The sequence below is a fragment of the Passer domesticus genome, chromosome 3, assembly GCF_036417665.1.
Source record: "Passer domesticus isolate bPasDom1 chromosome 3, bPasDom1.hap1, whole genome shotgun sequence".
Taxonomy (NCBI): domain Eukaryota; kingdom Metazoa; phylum Chordata; class Aves; order Passeriformes; family Passeridae; genus Passer; species Passer domesticus.
Window position 1 is genome coordinate 106,726,752 of NC_087476.1, and position 24,665 is coordinate 106,751,416.

At 41.1% G+C, this 24,665-nt stretch overlaps 1 protein-coding gene across 3 annotated transcripts in view; it reads left to right on the forward strand.

Moving 5' to 3' along the window:
- The window catches only part of PCSK2 (proprotein convertase subtilisin/kexin type 2), a 98,418-nt gene that overhangs the window by 68,146 nt on the left and 5,607 nt on the right, over positions 1-24,665 (forward strand). For all 3 annotated transcript variants that reach the window (XM_064414891.1, XM_064414893.1, XM_064414892.1), the window contains 5 exons: positions 1,700-1,776; positions 7,204-7,292; positions 9,814-9,989; positions 20,641-20,856; positions 22,083-22,183. In XM_064414891.1, coding sequence (XP_064270961.1) covers positions 1,700-1,776; positions 7,204-7,292; positions 9,814-9,989; positions 20,641-20,856; positions 22,083-22,183 — 659 coding nt within the window. The remainder of the gene's footprint in view (positions 1-1,699; positions 1,777-7,203; positions 7,293-9,813; positions 9,990-20,640; positions 20,857-22,082; positions 22,184-24,665) is intronic.

Sequence of the window (24,665 nt, forward strand, 5' to 3'; positions counted from 1 at the left end):
ACAGTAAATTCTGTAACTCATTACATGTTCTATGGAAAAGTACTTTTTTTTCTACTGCTTTTAAGTCTCCCCCTCAGGAATTTCAATTTCTTGAATTATGAGAAAAAATAACTGCTTGTCCACCTTCTCAGTACTACTCATGAATTATAGACAAATGTCAAATTCCCCGTTTTTTCCTGGCTGAAAAGTGATGTTCTGTTTACTCTTAGGTCACGCAAACCTATGCCATTTAATGTGCTGTATAAGCAGTTGGGGTAATTAAAATAAGCAAATTAATCAGACACCTGGGCACAAAGACTTAGAGGCACTGAGAATTTGTGGCTATAGCTGACATGACTGGAAGGCATCTTCAGGCTGAAAATCAGGGCCTTAGCGTGGAGATATGGAGAGATCCATAAGGATCTCAAAAAGGAATTAATCTCTGAGCTGGAAGACAACATCAAGCCATTTGAGAGCCATTCTGAAAATCTCTGCTCTATTCAAATGCTGCAAAATATTTACTGTCTGTGCTGAATATAAGCAACCAGGCTTTGAAGTGACCGCCCAAAAACCCCCCTGTACAATAACTTGAAAGACATTTAGTTTTGCCCTCTAAGTATCAAGGGCAATGTTGTCCTCACTTCATCCTGGAACAAATTTCTGGGTTTTTAAGGGTTTGAATCCAAATCTTGGGTGCTACCAATGGACTGTCTATTCCTGTATCTCAGGAACTGAGATTCAGATGAAAGGGAATGTTTTTAGGAGCAAAGCTATTCATGCACAAGTCTCAAATTATCTTCAATAGCATGCTCAGCCAAATCTTAAAAGGAATACAAGTACACATTAATTAAGAATTAACATAATTCTGTTCCTTGAGTATGATGATTATTAAAACATAAACTCAATGAACGTACACTTGAGAGGAAACGGCTAAATATTTTTAAAAGCCTAATTCTCAGTCACCCTTTATTTTTTCATTAAGAGAGAAAAAAGAAGATGGCACTTGACTTTCTGAAACTTTCTATTTGCTTCAGATCAAAAAGTTGCTGAATGTCCTTAACTGCTGATAGGACAAATCAGGAATGAATTAGATTTATATAGAAAGCCGAGACATGGGATGACATTTTGAGAAGTGCCTGAAAGCACTTTGTGAAGCTGTTGAGACAGCTAAAGGAATGAGAAAATATGCAAAGAGATTTTCAGGCATATGTGCTGGCCAATAATGCAGTTTTTGCAGTTGAATTTTGAGAAATTTACATTCTTAGACATTGAAATGCTTTTAGAAATCTGACTGTTGTAGTACCACAAATGAGGTTTTCAAAAATACTTCTTTTGTAGAAAATCCATGTGTCATGTCACTTCCACCACCATTTGGAAAATGGGATTTCACTTTTGCTTTGCCATGCCAAGTAGTTTAATGCTGGAATACTCTTGTAAGTGTTGATGTTGATGCTCAGTAGTAACCTGAGCTCTCACACCACCTCACAATTGACCACACTGGTCTACAGGTGGCTTTGCATGCCAGAAAGCATTGTTCCCTAGGCTTGCTGGTGTGGAAAATGGGAAATGACACAGCACTATAGGGACTGGTTTCTGTCCAGATACATCTCGCAGAATGAAGAGGGCAAAGCTTGCTATTGATTCTCAGCTTCTCATTCAATTTGTGTTTCACTTCATGTCTGTTCTTCAGCTGATTTTCTGTGTTCCTTGTGTTTTGTAGAATGCCAAAGCCAGCTACGACTTCAGCAGCAATGATCCCTACCCCTATCCTCGCTACACAGATGACTGGTTTAACAGGTAAATGGATTCTGGGCAGCCTGCCCTTCACTTTGGTTTGTGTAAGAAATTCTGCATTTTTGTGAAATGTCTGTTTTCTACTGAATTCAATCGCCACAGAACAGACACTGCAGTCTCACTGCTGCTTGAAAATTAGAGGTTACTTACAATGTCATTTTTTTAGGTTCATAGTTTATAAATGAAGTTGCTGCTCCAGAAAAGTGTATTTTTAGATTGTTTGGATAAGTGATGGCTACATACCTTTTTGTTGAAAACTTTTTAAAGATTTCAGGGCTCAGACTGAGTGCTTATCAAAAAATGTTTCAGGCCTATTTGATGTGGTTTTCATCTCTAATTTAGGATGACTGGATGGTCTCCTAGTTTTGGATGGAGTTTTTTGTTTTGATTTCTAAAGAAATCAATTGTAGTTCTGTCAGAGTGACACAACAAAGAAGCTTCCACCTCAGATAAGGGCCTCCTGGAATGGATTAAACAGTTAGGAGCTGTGATGTCCTTCTTTGTAGTCCTGCAATTTTTCAGCCAAAGCAAGATCTCAATGAGATTTTTGCTTCATTTTGGGAAAGGACATCTGACACTTTTAAAGTAGTATGAATCCAGTTAGTGAATGGAAAGTCACAGAAAGACTAGGGCTCTAATTTGTGAAGGTCTGCTGACTTTCTTGCTTTATTTATGCAAAGGATCTTTTTAGGAGGCAGATACCACTTAGCTCTGGAGAGGAAGAAAATTAAAATTAGCTTTAGTGTGTAATGGTAGCTTTTGTTGTTTTCAGTGTGGTACTTCATAAAATTAAGTATGTTCTGCCAAGTCCCATTAACACTGATTTTGCTACCGTCAAGTATTTTATAGCGGGGCCCAGTTTGCCATCCTTACCTGTTCTGCAGAGTAAACTCTCCCTGGAGTGAGAGTTACATTCCAAAGTCTCTTTGAATAGACCTCAAGCATTCCAGACATGGCCGGGGTTATTGTATCTGGTCCCAGGTGCCCCTGCCTAACTTCAAGCACTTCAGTGAAGAATTGAGGGTGAGCAGCACTATTGTTTTTGACCCAATCTGTAATAATTGAGAACAGCATGATTCAGGTTGTCAGAGAACTGCAACAGTTTCCTCTGTTTTTTGGGGCAATGGAGAGTTCAGGTCGGCAATAGAAGGGGGGAAACGATGGAGAAATTACTTTGCAGATATCCTTTACTGTTCTTTCTTTTCAGAAAAAAATTGAATCAATACTTAGGAAGTATAACATTGTTTGTCAATGAACCTTGGATGCTCTATCCCTGGAAATGTTCAGGGCCAGGCTGGATGGGCCCTGAGCCTGCCTTATCTCATGGGTGGCATCCCTGCCCATGGCAGGGAGATTGGAGCTAGATGATCTTTAAGGTCCCTTCCAACCCAAACCACTCTATGATATGATGAACCTTCAGATTTATTTTGCAAGACAGGGAATTTTCTGTCTTGCAAGGTAAATCATGGGAGCAACACATTCAGTGGGGCATCCCTTTCTTGCCTTCATAGAATAAGGAAGGATTTAAGATGCAAGATTCTTAGTTTTCTGCAGGTTAAGATGCAAACCAGCACACAGTATCCATCTGTCCAGGAGTAGCTGTGACTGTTTTTCTCTGTGTATTTCTTTGCTATTCCATTAATTGAGCTGAAATACTCCTCTATAAGCTCTTGCCATGGCTTCTGACTCCTGAATTAGTGTTGCTGGTAGGTAAAGCTGTCTGTCTCTGTCTGTCCCTATGTGTAGCTGCACAGGTGCGTCTGGATAGGGCATGATTACGTGGAATATCTATTGAGAGAAACCTGAAGTAAAGGCTCCGTTTTGCACAGCCAGTGATGCATCTCCCATCGAATTTTATGCATGCAGAAGGATCAGACTCAAAATAGGATAGTGTAATATTCCTTTTTCCATAAAGAATACTTTTCTGTGTGAGCAATTCAAGTGATTTGTGGAACAAGAAGCAGAGGACTGATCACCAAGGGGCTTTTGTGAGCTGCCAGCTGCATGTGGAATGTGTTCATTACACTTTAAGAATAAATAGGAAAGGTTTTTGCATGGAGTATTCCATTAATCACAGCTGCTCTGCTTGTAAGCACAATTTCCCCTTCCATTTGGGGCTTTGTAAGACTGCTGGAATCACTTTGGCCTTTCCATCTAACAGCCACTGGCCTATGAAAGCATGCAGGGTGGTTTTTGGAAGGGAAGGGTGGTGCCTCAGGCAGGGTATTGCTTTCAGGCAGTTTAGCTGCTGCTGTGGGAAGAAGAGGCCCATAGATGTCTTGACAGGCAAGGAGTTTATTCTCATGTTTGCTATACTCACTGTTTGACTGTGTTCAGATCCACAGCTTGGGGACCCAGCAGGAGAGTGACACTTGGTTCCACCTGGGACAGAGCTGTGTTTGAGCCTGAGGAGCAGTGGGAGCAGTGAAGGAACTTGAATCAAACCCTGTTCCCAAAACAAGAGGCAGCCCCACAGAGCTCAGTGTTTTTTTAAGAACTACTTTGGGAACTGACTGATTTTGAATGCTCTCTCCTTCTGAACCACATTCAGTTCCTTGGCATGTACCACATTCTGCAGGGAAGAGGTAGCCATAGGAATCAGGACTGCTTGGCCTCATACTGCCCTCTGATTTCATGTTGTGAGCATGCAGAAGGCACAACTTGGGCTCTCACCTCAGAGCAATGAGATTACAAATTTCTGCCCTGATCTAAATAGCCAATATTGATCTCTGCTCCTATGGCCTTTGTATTCTGTATATACTCTCACTAAGATAATGAGTTAGCAGGGAAAAATGTATTTGCTATTTTGGAAACCTATATTCTTCAGGTGTAAGAATCTTTTGCTAATTGTGGATCCAAACCAAAGCAGAAGAATGCTTTCCCTTCTCTGAACACTCAAATTCTTAGAGGCTGACGATGTCATGTGAGTAAAAAGGGGGTTGCATTTGCCCCACAAAGTGTCCTGAGCTCTACATGTTTAATTGTTGCCCAGTGCAAGCAGCTAAACTGGTCAAGAAAAGCAGGTGGTCCCAGCTATTGAGACTGCAGCTCTGCATAGCCCTCCCTTGCTGAAGATAGGATGCATGAGTCCTGTCCTTTGCTATCTGCAGAAGCATTTCAAAGCAGCTGAAAAGGAGCCTCAATAAAAATCTGTGCCGCCTCTGACACTTTTAAAAATATGTCAGTAGGGAGGTACGCACAGGAGCATTGGCAGTGGATTTTAAAACAGAATTATTTTCAAAGACAAAGCAGGGTGAAATTTTCGTAGATAGTATAGGTATTTTTTAAAATGCAGTATACAAAACTGTTTTTCAACTAAATCCACTTCTCCCCCTTACTTTTTTATGCATGTTCACATAAAATGCATTCACTTACATAAAGTTTACGTAAGTCTTGCTCTTCTTGCTAATATATGGTTTACCTTTGAAGTAGCTTGTTCACAGATGAAAATATTTTTGTATTCTATCCCCTTACTTTAAATATCGAAATAGTGAAGAGGTGAACACTGTAGAGAAAGGCTGTGATTTGTTCTTCTGACGTGAGTCACTTCATAGAAACCACAAAGGGTTTATCAATGATACATGAACAGCAAATAGGGCTGAGTTGGAAAAGTCTGCTATTTGCCATTAATAATTCAACCAAATGCATTTCCACTAACTTATAAGTGATTTTTTTTTTCTCTCTAGTCAGCAGCACAATATTGAAACTGAGCTGCTGGAATAGACCTGTTTGCAGTCTCCATTGTGTGGGTCACTGCTCTGGAGAGGCCAGGACAGGGGGAAGACCTTCTGGTAAAACTTTTTTGTCAGGAAGGTCCTAATACAGTTTTTCTTGCTGTAATCTGGCAGCATCAGTGATGTTTTGCACCCCAGTATTAGTCAAGCCAATTTTGACCTGAGCCATTTGTTCTTCTCTGTGCCTGTAGTTGGCCCACAGTTGACTAGATGATGAATGCCTAGCATTGCTAGCACCTACCAATGAATTCCTTGAGCAAGATCATGAGGGAAAATCTTGTTCTTTGATTGTTGATAGCAATTTCTGTAGCAGCTGAATAAGAAATCTGTATTTCTGTCTTCTCTGCCCCCTTTGTAAAAGAAAGCAGATTAGATCTTCTGTCATCTTTCTTTATGGAACTGCCTCTAAAAATATATTCTCCCAAGCAGAGCAGGAAAAAGTATCTATTGCTTCTTATCTTTTTATTAATGTTGCACTTACCTTTGCCAGGCACACGTAAAGGGAAAGAGGGGGAAAAAAGATGATTAAAACAGTTTTGCTGCCTCCCAGGATGGTCCATCTGATACTCAGTATAACCTTTATAATACAGCATTTTGAATTGCATGAATCCATAGCATGCTGTAGGATCAGTGCCAGTTTCAGTGCTCAGAGTGGATTGATGTGAGCAGTAGGATGGAGTCATATATTGATTCAACATCTTAGACTAAAAAAAACCCTGACGGCAGCACAGGTTTCCCTGCTGCTATGCTATTTTTTAAAAACTAGGTTATGTTGTCTGTATTTCTCTTATCTTGAGTTTAATTTCTGGGATGAATTAAGAGAAAGGAAAATCCAATTTCCCTTCCTGCAGGAGCCACTGCCAGTGGTGCCAGTAAGTGCCACTGCAGCTAAAGAGTCTCTGTTGAGAGCTGCAAAGCACTCCACAGACCCAGGTATTATTGAAACACCATGTGTCAGCCCAAGCCTGTACCTCTGTATCAGAGCAGAGACTTTTCCCACTTGAGCAGAAAGCAATGGCTCTGTGAGCTGGAGCACCTTGTCAGCTCTTCTGGGAATTAGGCACTGGATGAGAGGGATGCACGTGCCTTAGGTCCCACAGCTTTGGGCCTGGCCAGCCATGTGCAGCTCTGCTGCTGAGGAGTGCAGTGACCACTGTGTTTCCCTTCTGCTCCCTTCTTGATATTGCACCCACCTCTTCCTGTAGCATTTCTTTTGTGGGCAGGGATATGCTCTTTGTACGTGTTCAGACAGCAAAAAGGCAGCCAGACTGTTCCATAAGGTTCAAAGTAATGGGTGCCATGTTGTCAAGACACAAAAATAAAGGAATTAATATTGATCTTACATTTATGCTGTTCTGTCAGGGGCTGTTTCTACCAAGAGTTGTTAATGAGGCAGAATCTGTCTCACAAGCTAATACGAAAAGGCCTGAATAACTTTACAGTTAAATGCAGTGTAGGGATACATGTTAACCTCAGAGCAAGCCTCACTCCTCCTGCAGAGGGGAAACTGGATATTGCCTGCTTCAGCAAGGAATGAACTCATGCCAGTACTCAGCACTCAAAAGTTTTCCATGGAATGGTTTTCCTCTGCAGCACTGGGAGCTGACTGAGGCAAAACAGGCTCCCAGTGATCCAGCTCAGCTCAGCACGTGCATTCACTGGGGTTCATCTGGTCTCTCTTCCTTCCTTTTCACAGCCACGGGACAAGGTGTGCAGGAGAGGTGTCTGCTGCTGCCAACAACAACATCTGCGGCGTGGGAGTTGCCTACAACTCCAAAGTGGCAGGTATGGTAGCAATCCAAGGTGTAAATAGCAGAGACACAGGGTGTTGCCCAGGACAGGGCTGCAGATCGGTGTCAGACCATGTGTTTGTTACTGTTCACAATAGCTAGAGAGAGGAATTTCTCCATGGCTTTGCCTTTTCAATCAAGGGCCTTATAAATAAAGGCTCTTTAATAACAGTGCAAAAGAGCAGATCTGCTCCTTCATATACCAGCTCCTGTTTGTGTGCTGATTTTCAGTGCTTTTTCCCTGTGTAGCTATAGAATTGTTTGTGGCAAATCTCATTTTGCAGGAGGTAAAGTATAAATTCCTGCTGTACTTAAAAAAAAAAAAACATTTGAAAAGGCAAATCTTATGCTGCTCTTACTCTTTAGGCTCTCACAGAGCAGGACCTGCAGTGCTGTATATCTCTGTGGTTGTAGGTTTCCTCTGTTTTAACAGTGATGCAGAGCCATAGGAGCAGATGCAGAGAATGGTGGTAGTGGTGGTACCTAGCACCCAGCATCCACACCTTGGGTGTGTTGGGTATTTTTGCTTCTAATGAGCTCTTCTCTGCACATACATACTGAATACATTGCTTGGAGTGAGTTAGGCTCTCCACACCATGTGTGGAAGTGTTGAATCTGAAGAAATCCAGTTTTCCCACTCTTCAGACAGTTCCATGATGAGAACTGAGGTACAGTAGGCAGAGATAGATGCTTATGAATTTCACTTCACTTTCTCTGATCCACACCAGAACATCAGCATGGCTGTACTCATTGCTTCTTGGAGATGGTCCACAGTGTGTGTACATGGACAGCTCTGCTCTGCTTGGCCCGCCCCTGTTTCACTGTAGTGTCAGGAGAATCTGAGGAAGGCTACATTTCACCTGTCACCTACATGACTGAAAGCTGAATCTCCACCACAGAAGGGCACCAAGCAATGTTTGCTAAGCTCTCACCCAAGAAATTTCAGTGAGAATTAGTAACTGGCTGGGCAGGTCTAATAAATATCTTCTTTCTTCAGGAAGGGTAACATCTCCTTCAGGGATGGGACATCCACAAAATTTACATTCTTTCAAGAGTTACTCTTCAAGGAATCTGAATTGATGCATGGGATTTTGTCTGGACCATGTCCATATTATTCATATAACTTTACAACTTCAAGCTGGTTGCTTAAAAATCAAGAGGTGTGACCATATTTCTGGTGACCAACAGCCTATAAATAATCTTCTGTGTTTGTCCACTTTGTAGTAAAATCCCCTCAAGTTTTTGGAAGTGCCAGCCAGCCTTCCCTGCCTGAGAACCATGTGCATTGGCAAGACCACTGTGTGGTCCATGGCACTGGAAGTCCATGAAAGTTGAGGGTCTGCTGCTGTCATGGTTTGGAGTCCATATTTTCAGAATGAATGGGAAGCTGATTCCAGATCTGCATTTTATAAGTATGGGAATCAATTTCTCACCCATTGAGTTTGACTTCATCATTTCTAGCTCAAGTTAGCCCACCAAGGACATCGAGCTTTGGTCTGATTTCAATTTGAAATTTATACCACCTTTTTTTCCAGCCTTATATTTGACACATTTGGGCTTCTATTGAATATAATAAAGCCACTGGCTTCTAAATCAGCATCCTTATTTCCATTCACACTGTTTGGTACTGATTTCTGCCCAATCTGTGTCCTAAACCATTGGCAAAAGCTGAACTTCAACTCAGGGGTACAAATTAAGCTTGGAATGAATCCCTGGTTACTCAGGTCTCATCCAGAGGCTAAGTGACAGGTTGGCTGTCAGTGAAATTGTCCTGTGTGTGAAGCACAATGGAAGCTTAAGGGCTTGCACTGCTGTCTGTTGCACTCTGGCTCACTTAGAGTCAACACTGAGGTTTTATTAAGTTGACATGTCCTAAGATTGTATCATTTAAACTCTTTAACTTCTACTGCATTGTGAGTTACAGAAGGTGGGTTTTAGTTTGCTTTTTTCCTCCACATGCTGGCCGTATTTTGCTATTGCATCTGCATGTTGACAGAATGATATTTTTCCAGGAAATTGCTGTGTAGGATGTTTCCCTCCTCTGATTAAATTCTGGAGATGCACCCAAATAAATAGAAAAATTACTTGAAAAACTAATGACATGTGAACACAAAATGAATGTAAATTAGATGAAGGAGGGTGCCTCACTCTTTTTTGCAAGCTTACAAAATCTTATTTTAAATGCCATTGATATTATTTAAGCACTGGGTTTCTGAGACTGCTGAATTGAGTTATTTTTAAAGTGTTCTCAAAGAGTAGATGGAAAATACTGTGTAATTAGAAAGCTAACAATAAAGTTCTTTGTCTTTCTGGGCCATGCTGCCTTGGTGTTTAATGCTGGCATCCTGCTGGGTAAGCACACCCTGGTGACATGGGAACGTCAAGTGCAGCATTACTGAATGGGTAAAACTGCCAGTGACTTAAAATACCTGTAACTGGGGGCCTTCTGCAGGTGCTGAGATTACATTTTGTACTGGGTAATGCATATTTCATGCTTCTGTTGATTAAAACTGCAGGTATCCGAATGCTGGACCAGCCGTTTATGACAGACATTATTGAGGCTTCCTCCATCAGTCATATGCCTCAAGTCATAGATATATATAGTGCCAGCTGGGGACCAACTGATAATGGGAAGACTGTGGACGGACCTAGAGAGTTAACGCTGCAAGCAATGGCAGATGGTGTGAATAAGGTAACACTTTCAATAATCTGGGTTCTGGGGCAGAATGGTGTGTGCATGCTTGTCCTGAAACCAGTGACTCGGGAACACAATGCATTTGCACAAATTAGCAAACTTTCACCTTTGATGTTCACTCTGCAATATTTTGGTATTGATTTAATTCTCAGCATACTCTGTTTATCTCTAGTCAGCTTAGAGATACTTTTCATAGGCCATCACAGTCAAAATGGAGGAGCCTGAACCTCTAAATATTCCCCAGGTTGAAATATGTCAGCTGAACTACTGACACTGCATTTTCTGTTTTGGCATGTTACCAATTTAATTATTGTTTTGGATTTGGAGTGTCTCTTGGGTCACTCATGTATGGTCATTATTATAGCTATGACTGAACTGCAGCAGTTCAGGTGTCCCTGGACTAATATCATCCAGGAGTCTCCTTGTTTATTCCCACATTCCCAGCTCCTTCTAGGAGCAGTCTGTGGTCTTTGTGAAAGAAACTCAATATCATTCTGTAATCTGTTTAACCTGTATGCTATAAGATGGTTGGGGGAAGAGTGTGTGCCACAACTCAAAAATAAAATAAAGTAGCCCAGACAAACCAACCTTGCATGGCTTTGACTCCACCTCTTTTAGTGTCATGCAGCCAAGGCAACCATGGCTGTCCCCTGGTGCTGTAGGGAATCAGCCTCCTCCCCTTGGCTGAATATAGATGGGTTTCTGTATTGACAAGGTCTGAAATTACCCAGAACATCTGCGATGGTTTTCTGTGGGAGCTCCACAGTTACTCACTTTTCCATCCAAATTATTTCTTCCTTTTACTTGTGCCAGATTCTTCTACTCTTCATCACCAGCTCACTGTAAGCAGCACATTCTGTTTTCTGACATGATAATTAAATCTACCACTGTGACAAGTAGTGAAGCATCCAAACCTTTCTCAAATGCTGAGCCTCAGATGTTTTGCCTGCAATAGAGGGATTATAGTCATCTTCATGCTTCCATCCATAAAATTGGCAGTGTACTGCAATAACACTGGAAGACTTGTCAAAAATTCCTTCTGAGTCTGCTCAGTTTTGTAGTATAAACTGTACAAACCTCTGATGAGTTCAGAGTCCCTCTGAAGTCACCTTACACAGGCCGCGTTTCTTCTTGCGATTTTCATTTATCTAGTGTTTCCATAAAGATCCCCTTAAACATTTTGGTCTTGAGGAGAATCTTTCTTAAGTGTGTGTGACAGTTCTAGCAGCACCTTGATGTGTTGTTCTCTCTTCCATTAATGTTGGTTGTAGCAGATATAAACTTTGAACACAGAAAAGTTTCCATGTAATTTCTGTGTTGTTCTCGTCCAATGGAGAACTTGTGTAAAAGTACCAAAAAAAGTGGAAGAATGAAAACTGAGGTAGAGTTATTTTACCCTTCAAGAAAAGCAGATGTTAAATCATAATCATGGGGATTTTTTGTAATTTGGTATATAAAATACCTTTGAATTAACTTGCTGTCATATTGCCCTATGCTTTAATTTGTGCAGTTACACTGGAATTAACCTTCTCTTTGAATGTTAAATATCAGAGTAGGGATTTTTCTTTTCTGTTTTATTGCTTGGTTGGAGTCCCATACTCAGAGTGTTGGGCATATTACCTTTTCAAAATACCTTGCTTTCAGGAGCATTTGTGATTCTCTTCAAGAAACAATTTGCAGTATTAAGATCAGAAGGGGGCCTGAGATATTGTTGTCCAGGGGCAATTACACTTAACCTTGTAGTGGCAGTATCCCAGCTATCTCCTGGCAGTCTCCCACAGAAGATGGGACAGTTCCACCCCAAATAACTCCCCTTGTGTTATGATCATAGCTGTATCTACCCTTCTTTTGCTCATTACATTTCCTACTAGAACAGGTTTTTTTTTAGTATAGTTTGTTCTGGTCTGATTTTTTTGGAAAGCCAGATTTTCTAGAGATATTTCAAGCTGTCAGTGGATGCTGGGTATTCTCCATGGTGCTCTGAAAAACCCACTACAGAGCTGGATGCATGTAAAGGAAGACTAACAAGCCTTTGATATAATACCCTTTTACCTAGTTTAGGTCTATAATGTATGCATCACATTCTCTATTGACTGTAAAAATGTAAATCTAGTTTATTATTATTTTTCAGTGTAACCCTCCTAGCTTATTAAAAAGTATCTTTTATAAACTGAGAGGCAAAAAAAAACCGTAGGAATTCTTTTTATCAGCCTGGAGCTGATTCTCACTAGAGTTATGGTTCACGAATTAATGATGAAGCTGAAATATTGGCGGGGAGGAAGCAACATGCTGAGAATAAAAATGTGTTCTTAAACTAAAAGCAATGCTTCCAAATGTCCTAGAAGGCAGTATAAGAGCTCTTGCATGGAGCACGATTAATATCCTTGCTTCTAATGCAATAAAATACAAATCAGTAAGTAGGAGTGATACAGAATTCTTACATAGAATATGCATTTAATTGAGTTGACAAACACAGGTAATGTTTGCCTTGCTGCCACCACACTTGGGAGTCCAATTCAACGAGGACACTGCCAAGTGATTCAGCCTTCCCACAACCTCCATTCCACTTTCATGTCCTTAAGAATTTCTTCTTCCAGAGCTGCTGCAATGTGGGGATAACTAGTCACCTGATAATGACAATAGGATAAAAGCTACAAAAACTCTGAAACTTCACGTTTATATGCCTATTTTTATGTCTTGAAGTCACCCAGCTATAACCAAGTGGACTAAGGCCAACATGTCTTCTATTTCTGATAGCAATTCTAGCTGAAGATGTCCCTGCTCATTTCAGAGTGGAGTTGGACTAGATGGCCTTTAAAAGCTCCCTTCCAACCCAAACTATTCTCCAATTCTATTTTCCTACCTTTCTTCTTCCATTATCCATTCTTGGCATGTGTTAAACTCATTCTTGCCTTTGCCTTAATCATACCTTCATTTTGGAGTTCTGTTCGCTTGGAAGGTAAATAGCACGAATAGAGGCAGCACTGAACAGCACGATTAAGGACAACACAATCTGTCATCACACTGGCAACTCCTTTATGGGCTTTCTTACTAGCTATATCTAAGGCTGAGCACAAAAGGGATAGTGTGTGCCTGAACTGGGTGTCGGCATAACCCATGGAATCAGAAGTTATTGGGAAAGGTACTCAAGCTGCCTTTTGTTACTAAGACATAATCCCACTCATTTTTTGAGGTGATCTGGCTTCACTGAGTAGTGGTGGTTGCACTGCAAGGATAAATGAGCTCACAGTTGATTTAGCAAGAACCTGGGAATAGGGTTTGAAAAGACTTTCATACACACAAAGGTCCACGAGTATTTGGCAATATACCAGCACTGGCCTGAACACAGATGAACACTCTTACCTGATGCACCTTTCAGCTGCTAGAAAATACTTATAGGGGATGTAACTGGAAAGAACTTACTTCTAAAAATCTCTAGTTTTTAAAAATTAGGCTGAAAGTTTAATGTTTATAGTACTTGCCTAATGAGGGGGCCTTGCCTTCATTGTATGCATAGTATGACTGAACAAAGCAATGCTGTGTGATTTACATACCCCTTGTCTGTGCTTACCACTTTGGGGGCTAGAAGGCTTGCAGAGGGAGGTAGAGATGATAGATAGAAATCCTGTGACAACACATCTCTCTAAAATAGAGACTTTCTGTTCTCTAGTATCTTGCATCCAGAATTGTATCAGCCATCCTCTTAAACAGGAAAAGGTGACTTAGGTCAAGAACAAATTCCACTTATATTTTATGGTACATCCTGTTTTTAGTGTAGTCTCCAGTAAACATTTCTTATTTGACTTTTTGTGAGTCCAGTTCTTTCCAGCTTCAGTTATTGGAATTTAAGGCAACAAAAAAGAAGTTTTGTCTCTTACTTATTGCATTTTTATGATGTAGACTTTTATATTAGGACGTTGTGAGTGGTTGCTCATGGACTGAATTAAGTCCTTGAGACTTCACCTTCTCAGCCAGAATATATAAGACATAAAGCATTTTTGCTTGTGCTGGTGAAAACATTACTGCTTTCCTAATGTAGTTCTACCTAAGAAAACAATGCCCAAGTACAAATTACCAGGGGAGCAGTATTAAGAATTCATAGTCACATCATGGCTTTGTAATTGGGCTCAGAAATGAAGGAAGAAAGGAAAATGAAAAAAAAAAAAGAAAATAAAAGGAAATATTTCTCATTTGACTCTCTCCAAGTGCATAGAAATTGTGTTACTGTTCTTTGAAAATATCGTGTTAATGAAGTGTATAGATTTAGTTGCCTCTAACATCATTTTATTGTTCAACAGCTAAGTAAGAACAAGAAAATTTATGATCTGGCAACCATCTGATAACTCACTTTTTGAGGAAGCCCAGCAAGCTTCTTTATAACTTGGGAGCCCTTTACCATTGTATTGCCATTGTGTCTGAAATATGCATTATAATTCCATGCCTTGTCTTATTCATCTAACATAAAATCAAACCTTATTACCATTACAAACCACACATGTTGTATCTGCTTGGAATTCTGAACCCTGGTCATCTGACGGGGATGTTTTCTAAGGAGGCAAGACAATAATGTAGCCTGAAAACTCTGATTTTTTTGTCTCTCCTGCCCCCAGGAGTGCTTTTTGCCTAATCTCTGTGCCACAGCTCAGCAGGTAGATGGTTTAGCTTCCCAGCAAGTCTGATACTACAAGCTGGGAACCTTTTCATGGTGCTTCCAGGGGCACAGGTGAACCTATAAGGCCAGAGTTCATCACACCACTTGGGAATGCTGGGAAGGAAAATCAGCATTGTCACTGCTAAAGAGTAAATTGGGTGTGCAGAGCCTTTCTCAGTGATAACCTAGCTCAGAAATAATGAGAAGAGGATGAGATTGATTTTTTTGCAAATAATATTGATACTAGAATTAGGCCTGTGGAATTGTTGTATTATCACTTCTGGTACACAGCCCAGCATCCAGCAAAAAGGAAATGGCTAATTAAAAGGTTTTGACTTAGCATTTTCCAAGTTCCCTCCTCATTGCCCTGCAAGACTGAACCCTCACAGAAACCTAATGCTGCCTCTCTTCACCAGAAATACAATTTTACATACATTTCTCTTGGCTAAGAGAAGCCCATCCAATTTCAACAGCAATTTAGATGTAGAAAATGGCTCAAGCATTATTTTTAGGTAAAGGAGGTATTAACAATTATGCAATTAATTGTGGGTTGGCATACGTGAGTTCAGTACTTTTCTGTGACCAATTCTAAAATAGCCTTTTATTGTGGCCTAGGAATTATATGCCTTAGGTTTTTTGAGAGTCTCATATGCAGCAGTCTTGGAGTTTGGTGGTTATTACTTGACCCCAACAGTTTCAGAAAGCTAGGACAAACTGAACAGACAGTTATTAAAGACAGCAAAATGTGAAAGGGACAGAAAAAGGAGAAGCATGTTGGAAGTGTGGTTCCAAGTGATAGTTATCCTCTGCACAGTAACCAAGTTTTGAACTGAGTTCTTGCTCCTGCCAAAACAGCCTTTCCTCTTCCACTGTTGAATATCAGAAGGTTAGGCCAGCAGGGAAGGGACAGGGCCTTCATCAGTGGTGAATTTGAGAGGATAACCCTGTTGCTGTTTCTTCTGAGCTGAACTGCATGGCTTGTGGCTGTGCTGGGCTTTTTCAGGGTTAGAGTTCAGCATCTCCAGGCTTTCAAAAGGAACTGGATGTAGGAGAAGTGCAAAGGCATTCAGCTCAAACAGGGTAGCTGTGCCCCTGAACCTATGTGGTGGCAAACTTTGGCAGTCCAAATATGTTTCCTGCTGTTTTCTCTGAGGTATCTCTGAGGTTAAATCAAGGTTGCTTGGCTGGCTGTCAAAAAGGTGTTTCTGCCTAGATTTTGCTTTAGGTTTTTAACAGTGCCCAAGTCATCAGTATAGGAAAGGAGCAAAGGGATCTAAGAAGTCACAGGCTACCAGATTGCTCTAGGCAAATCATCCTGGCAGCTGGAAGAGCCAGGGGAGTGAGAGATGTCAGGGATGCAGGAACATTCAGGCAGGCTCCAGAAAACCCTGGCAATACAAAAAATGGGCAGCAGTTCAGGGATGCCAAGGACTCACTGCCTCCAGCTGGCTTGTACTGCATAGCCACCTCTGCAGTAAGCTTTTGCAGCCTGAATAGCTGCAAGTAAAGTCCAGGGTAAGGAAGCAAAAAGGGCCTTTGCATAATATCCACAGATGTTTAATTCAGCCGTGAAGTGAGATGTGTAGAGTCCCAAAGCACACACACACATGTGGAGGGTCTAGGTTCCCCTCTCTCGAGCAGCCCCCAGGGTGACCCTGGTCTCAGGGCAGTACAAAGATGAGGGCAAATCGGGGAATAGGGAGGGAGTGGCTCAGGGACACAGGAACAGACATAGGAACCGGGGAAGGATCCAATTTGTTGGCTTTCAAGGGAAGCTTCTTGTGTTTCCCCAACCCAGGGGATGCCCCCCAGGATTTCCACAACTCCCTGTTTCGTATTATTAAGAAAGTTTCTCTAAGGATCAACTGAATCAACACAAAATGACAAAAACAAAGAAAAACCCTCCACATGTGCTTTGGGACTGTATTAAAACATCTCACTGCGTGGCTGAATTAAACATCTGTGGGTATTATGCAAAGGCCCTTTTTGCTTCCTGACCCTGGACTTTACCAGCAGCTATTCAGGCTGCAACAGTAGGTGGCTATGCAACAATCAAACAATCAAAGCTTCAGGAAACACTGGCTCAGGTACTAGCCCAGCAGGCATAATGAATGAAGAAAACAACAAGCAGGCATAATGAATGAAAAAAAAAAAAACATAGTTGAAGATATGCCTGAAGTTACATGTAGTGAGAAAGGCTGAAGTCTTCTGCCAGCTCACTTTTGCAAGGTAGTTCACAAAAGATACTTCTCTGGGATTATGCACTTGTGGAAGATGAGAAAAAGGAGTAAGAATATTTCTCTGGGATTTTTTTCCTCATAGTGCAGCTTCCTACTAAGGACACTGGAAATAGAAAACCTGCTCTTTTCTTAAAGAGATCATCACAGGAACTGTCTGTGAATTACTAAGCATATAGCCTTGCCAAAAATTTAATTCTGGTTCATCTTGAATTGAGAACTGGGCCTCTCTTGGGCTGGTATTAAACGCACCCTGATCCATTTTCAGCTCTGAGTGAGACGTATCTTCAGATGGCTCAGAAGGGCGAGTGCCAGGCCATGCATCACTTTTGGAGGAAATGAGCAAGTTTCTACAGGATTCTGGAGGAAAGATACTTTTTTAAATGTGTCTTACAACCTTGCTGGTGTTGTGTTCTCCCTGACTCTTCCTTCAGGCTCCCTCTGGTGGTTACAGTGTATGTTACTGCTGCCTTCTTCAGTCCCGTTTTCGGTCCTCATGTACAGCAGCTTGAGTCACACTAGTAACATTTTTTAGGTTCACATAAGGTTGAGGTGCAAATAGGAGCTTTAAAAATGATGTTTAGTTAGTGTGACTGGTTTTTGTGTGTTTTGTTTTTTGGGTTTTTTTTTCCCCTGGGCCATCATAGAGTGCTTTGAGTAGGAATGGGCCTTAAAGGCCATCTAATTCTTGAACCCCTGCCATGCCATGAGCAGGGATGCCACCCACTAGATCAGGACTAGATCAGTTTTATTACTACTACTATCCAGAGAATTGAAAATTCACTTCTCCTGAAGCCGTATATTTCTACCTGATAAACGACAGGATGCCTGAGAGCAGCCACCAAGCAGCTTGCCTGTGCAGGCAGTCCCACTGCGGGGTCTGGCTGTGGGCCATGTGAGCAACAAATCCTAAGCATCATCACAAATAATGCAGATGGGCTGCTGTCAGTTTATTCCAGCAGTGTTTGCTCATCTTTCCAGTCCTGGTTAGGAAGGAAAGACAATTGAAATTAGAGTATTAAGAGATGAGTTGTAGGTTTTAACAGTAAGGCCCACTTATGGATGTGACTCCTGTGAAAGCAATATCCTGAGGCCATTCTCAAACTTACAGTAATTGCATGCATAAAACCCATCCCAGAATTTCAGTTCCTCTGTGAATTCCCCTTGCTTCACACCAACAATCTGTTACATGCATTTTCTGCCATTCTGCTACAAATCCCATCCATGGGGTAAAATGCTTGGCAGCATGGAACAGTCCTGCTGAGCAGGGTGAAGTTCTTTTCTCTATGCTGGACACTGCAGAGGTTAAATTCATGTTGGCACTTTAGTGAATTTCACTTTAGTGAAATTGAAGTGTTTCCTCTCCCTTTCAAATGACAACAAAGGAGATTGTTTAAGAACGGGTCCATACATGAGAAGCATCCTATTCCTGCCACCTGCTTTCTGTGTTGGACAGCCACCTGCTTTTTTGGGACTGAGGGTGTCCAAACCAGGTAGACGGTTGCAAAGTGGTGAGGTGGTGTAGGTGGGCATGGTGGTGGCAAGATTGCGATGTAGCCTTTGAAGGCAGTCCAAAGATCAGGTTTTGGCCCTGTAAACTAATGGCAGTCAGAGCAAAAGGTAGGATACGGAAGAAGTCAAAGAGAAAAAAGGCACAACTGGTCTTGTTCTGCTGATTTTTTTATTTTTAAAATAAATTGCTAGCATGATTTTGTTCTTAAAAGTACATATTTTTGCAACACTATTCTCCTCCCTTAAAATGCAACTGATACCAGGCCTTTGTGGAAGTTCTTAGATGGATTTCAGTGAGCTTTTTCATAGTCATTATCTTTATTATGAAAATCTGTGGCCTGAGATGTTACATATCCCAGTGTCAGCAATCCTGCTGTGCAATTCAGTGGATTATAATGCAACTCACTAACATGCTTGAAATAATGAGGTTGCTCTGTTCAGTGGGGTGCAATGAAAAATAGAAGCTACTGCTGGGAACTCAGATTTGATTTAAAATCCTGACTGAAAAGGTTCCCTATTAAAATGCCACTGCAGGTTACTAAGTTTGTATATTCATTAACTTCCATTTCATGCTGGGCAATGAGAAGACCAGAAGAAATTTTTTAGCCTTTTGCTCAGTGCGCCTAAACAGTGTGTTAAATGCCAGCCTTGCAGACTTCTGGTGCTCTTGGAAGTAAATGTTGGATTACTTGAACTAAACATAGAGAGAAACGGTGGCTGTGCTGGAATCAGTTGGAGGTCTGAGCTTTCAGTTCCATAGGACTGATCTTTTCCTGAGAGTTGAAGTTCTCACATCTGACTCTCTTTCAGGCATCTCCTACTTCTGATTATGGAATTAGAAGGACCTGAGTGGATCCCTTCCCACTACCTGCCTATCTGGAAGTTGGGGAGAGGGTGTGGATTTCTTTTGTTTAATTAATGGCAAGCATTTATAGTGGCCCTTCACCTTCAGTCGGTCCTGTCCATCTCAACATAATTGCTGGGCCATTTTCTTGTAGATTATTTGTATGGCCTCATAGCTTTATTTTCTCCTTAAAAGTAGAAGCTGGTTTGTCAGGAAAAACAGTTCTGAGCCAATCATACCTTTGAAAAAAGAAATGTATTGAGAGAAAAAGGTGCTGGTAGAGCTTCTTTGCCATTGTCTGAACCTGACTGGATCTTACAAACAGCCTGTGAGATGACGTATATCCAAAAGAACACTTTTCCTCATGGCACTTAGACCATGACATAAATGCTTATGAATCCATAAAATGTCTTAGCATGTGCATCAGGAGCCTTCAGGGTGTGAAGCAAACCAGGTGATAAATGGAAGTGCTTTGTGTACACAAGGTTGCAGAACTGGCTTTGGCTGCCATTTACCTGGATTTAATAACCTGCATAGGTCTGTGTATCACAACTGGAGCTTCATATATGTTTTGTTTGTACCATATTTCTTCTTTATAGATGCTCAGCTTTACAATTAGATGTGCAGTTGTTTTGCCAATTGATAGAGGTGATTTAAAAGACATGGACATCAATAAAGAATGGTCTTATTTTACTACTAATACTAAGGCAACACAGAGGCAAAATAATACATTAAATAAAACAATAAGTTTACTATGCACTTGACTTCAGCAACGAACAAAACAAGCAAGATAATGCACCTAATCAGTACTGTATGAGAGAGAGAGAATAGTGGTTGAGAAAGATACATCACCAATTGCCTAAATATTTTACCATCATCCAGAACCCACAGTTCTGGTCTGTTGCAGTGGTGATTTGGAGAACTTTCCAGGGAACTGGGATGTCCTAAAAGTGTGTTCACTCCTAAGTGATGTCTCCAAAGTCACTGCAAATGGGGTTTTTATAACACACTTCCCAGCCAACAGGAACCAGGGCTTGGCCAGAGCCCAGGCCATGGTGGGGATAGGGGTTTCTTGCAAATAAACATCTGGTGATGTCAGTTGGGAAGTTTTCTTAAAATGATACATTTATTAACATGTCTTGCAGATAGTTACACAAGGTCATGTGAAAGTTCCTAAAGCAGCCAGGTTCACATTAAAGCAGCTTGGTCAGTCTGTGTGCAAGATTATTTTGTTAAATGGCTAACATAGACAGTATCTATTACATGACTTCCAGGATTCAACTAAGTCAGCTTTGGCTCGGGCCTGTTGTTCAGGCCTGAGCACTTCCGAAGTTTAAAGTTGCTGCTATTTCACATTCACTTTAACTCGTTTAACTCCAGAGGGTCGATTTTCCCCTCTCACAGGGCCGGGGTGGAAAAGGCAGCATCTATGTCTGGGCCTCTGGAGATGGAGGCAGCTATGATGACTGTAACTGTGATGGTTATGCATCGAGCATGTGGACAATCTCCATCAATTCTGCCATAAACGATGGACGGACAGCTCTGTATGATGAAAGCTGCTCTTCAACCTTAGCCTCCACTTTTAGTAATGGGAGGAAGAGAAATCCAGAGGCTGGTGTGGTGAGTCCTGATACTATTGTGCTGCTGTTGCTGTCTTTGGGCATGATGTATGTCTATCTGCATGACCTATTGTAACTCTGTGTACTTTGGAGCAGCAGATGGTTCTTTGTTGAGATGAATATTTTCTCATTTGCAGTATGTGATGGTGCCAAAACTGTCAGCTGAGAAGATGTGGTATTTTTACTGAGAACAGCAATGATCTTCCATCTTTTAGAGCTTCAAAGGAAAGTTGGTGCTTTCCTTTATCAGAAATCAGATTACAAAGTTCAGTTTCCCTCTTTCTGGAGGACAGTGTGAGAAAAGGTCTCTGTAAAAATCTAAGTTAACATCTGAGATCATATTTACTTGTACTGGCAGACTTCTGCTGTACAAGCAGCACAGAGCAGAATGACATTTAGTAACCCACAGAGGACATATAGGGGTTCAGATTACCAGAGCCTGCTGGGCCATGCCTACAGCTGGAAAACAGGCAGGTTCTGTTCAGTTGTATTTGGGATTCTCTTCCACTGTAGTGATCAGTGCTCTTCAGCTCTTCAGCACCTTCAGACTGGCCAGGTCTTAGTTCAGTTTACAGAGTGGAAAATGCAGGCATACTGACTCAAGGTTAGTTTTTGCAAAAAGCTGTTGTACAGTTTCCATGGCCCTGTCTCAAATCCCCAAGACACACTGTGCAATCCTAAATGCCCACATGCAGTAGCAGACAGAGCACTAGTTTCTGTCTTCAGTCAGCTCTGTGATGATACCAGCCAAAATGATCTGTGGTATCTTTGTAATTATTGCCATAAAATGCATTTCTGAGTTTTTTTTCTGGTCTCTGCTAGTGACTAATCTGCACAGAAGACAGCAGCCTGGTGCTGCTGCTGGTCTCAGAGTTGCACAAATGTTAAAAAGCTTAATAGTGTTAACAATTCTAGTTTCAAATCTTTTTGATAATCAGAAGAGAATTTAGGGCCTTTCATTAAACTGTGTTGTAAGAAATAGATGGGTTCTAAGTGATAATGACCACTGGTTTACTACCTGATGACTTGCTCTTTCATTTATGCTCTGAATGTGTCTCACCATGGTTTTAAATTGATACACTCTTCCAAAAACGAGAACAGATCGTGGGCAGGAACACAATTAAAGAGCAAGGGCACAAACTCCACTTTCTGTATTTTTTTCTGAGTCTGTAGCTGGAACAAAAATGGGATATCTGGTTTCATTAATTGCATCTAATATCATTGCAGGCTACAACAGATTTGTATGGCAACTGCACCCTGCGTCATTCAGGCACGTCTGCAGCTGCCCCTGAAGCTGCCGGAGTGTTCGCCCTGGCCCTGGAGGCTAAGTATGCTGTTAAGAAATTCCTCATGAGCTCTAGGGAGGGGAGGGCCTGTGGTTTGTTGAATGGTGTTCATCATTTCAGTGCAGGCTGTGGCACAAGGCTGCAATAACCAGCTCTAAAGCCACCTCTTACAGTAGTGACGTGCACGGTGACTTGCAGATGGAGCAGCAGCCTTGCCAAAGTTGCATGGCAGATGTATTTTGGCTCTCTGGCTCTCTCTGTGTCCTCCCCATCCTCTGCATATGGGGATTAGACTTCTCTAGCACTGTTTGGAGGAGGAGATTATTTAATTTCTCCACATGTCCTTTGTGAAACGCCCAGCCTACAGAAACATAAGAATGACCCTGTAATATCAGACAGGAGTTCATCTTGTGCCAGGATACTGTCTGCAATGACAGATGCTTAGGAAGAGAACAAGAAATGGGGATTAAGAGTGATCTTTCAACAAGAGCTTTGTTGCTCCGTGATTTGTAGAGACAGCAGTGGGTCTCTTCTGTTTAATAGCCACAGGCAGATTGATCTTCCTTAAAGTTGTCTAACTCTTTTTCAGATTGTCTGTATTTGGCACCTAGGTCATCCAGTAACAATCAGTTCCTCAATATTTTTTGGCAATGGTGGTGTGGAATGTTTTCTTTGTTTTCTTAACCCATTACTGGTAGCTTGCTGTGTAATTGCTTTGTTATATGAAGGAATAAATATCCATTGTCTGTTTACCATCTCCATGGTATTCCTGACACTGGAACCTTTTTTTATCTCTTGAAAGCATTATCTTTTTCTCTATTGATTAGGAAAAGTTTTCCTTTCAATAACTTACACCACCTTTTTACTTTATGTTATTTTTTTTTCATTAACTGAGGCAACATTTGCTTAGATACAGAGCTTCAGTTGCTGTAACCACGGCATGAAGTGAGTACTATGTGCATAGTTTCCTTCAACAGTGCAGAATAATGAAGATTTGTCAGAGGAGGCCAAGTTTACATTAGCAGAGCAATAGCTATCTTGCTCAGAACATGGCTTGGTCCAAGTCTCATTTTTCAGGTTGTATACATGTAAAACACATGCCAAATGTTTAGCTTTGTATGATCATTCCTTCTACTATCAAATTCATTCAGTGGGACAGCCACTATATAAAATATTAATATGGCCATAAAAATGTAAATGTTTAATGAATTTTCTGACCACTGAATGTTTAAACTGGACTGGAACCTAAATATTTCAGACATAATTATCATTCTTCTTCATTTGAGCTCCCCATAAATCCCATTATAATGAACAGGAATTAGACTTAATACCCCTGGCTTGCACTAGAATTTCTAGGCTTTGCTGAGAAGGCAGCAGGAGAGAGAAGGAGCTGTCAGTGTCTCCCATATCCTTCTGGCTGTATTGAATTGTATTGTGCAGAACTATCCTGGACAAGCCTTGCCAGGGATCACTGACAATCTCCCATGAAGCCTGTTCTTGCCTGCATTATGTCTGTCAGCTCCTACACAATATAGGACTGATATGTCTCTCAAATCAATCCATGAAATAGAAAGTAGAGTTTTAAGATATGTAGCAAGCTCTTAAAAGATCTCAATAGGAATGATGCAAGTGATATCTTCTTTTCAGCTGTCTTGTGTCACCTTGAGGGAATGACAGTAATTGGCTATTCTGGTGTACATTCAGCACACACACACGCTTATTACTTGGGGCACAGAAAGCTGAAAAGCACATCCTTTTAGGCTGATGGTTTGAATCAGACATATTGTGATGTTGAAAGAGTTCATCATAAAACTACTGGAATAGCTTTAGTTATGTAGAATTAGAATGTCAGTTCTAAAGCTTTTTAGAATAACAAGTGCCCTTCCTGTTTTCATAATCACTGTATATCTAGGAAGACAAGCGATGATGAAAAATAACCATTGCAGCTAGGGAAATGTTACTTGACTGCATCCATCCATTCTAACACAACATGGGTGAAAAACCTCTGCCATACCTTATACTGCAAAGCTGCAGCTACCCACGGCCCATATATCCATAGTCACAGAATCCTGACATTACTAACACCTGGATTGTGAGAGCTCAGCAGCTCCATCAGATTAGGGCTTCTGAGGGTGGATCCTGGAAGGTCCATGGGAACAGCAGGAGGAGCAGGCAAGAAATAGGAGGCAAGATATAAGAGGAAAACCAGGTGACATTTTTTTATAAACCTTGAATTTTTTGCATTTTTCTCAGGATCTGGTATAATATCCGACTCATTTTATTAGTTTAAAAATTGCGTGTGGAATCTATAATGTCTAGTTAAAAGAAGTTTTTAGTAAGAAGTGGTTTTGCAATTTTGGAGAACATACTCGGAAAAGTGCTATATACTTCAAACCTATTCTTATTCCCATTGAGATCAATAGAAGAATTGTTACTGATATGTGTGTAGTTACAATTCCAGTGTTACTCATAGAAGCAAACTTCACCCAAAGCCTTACTCAAGCACAGTTTTTCTTTAATATCT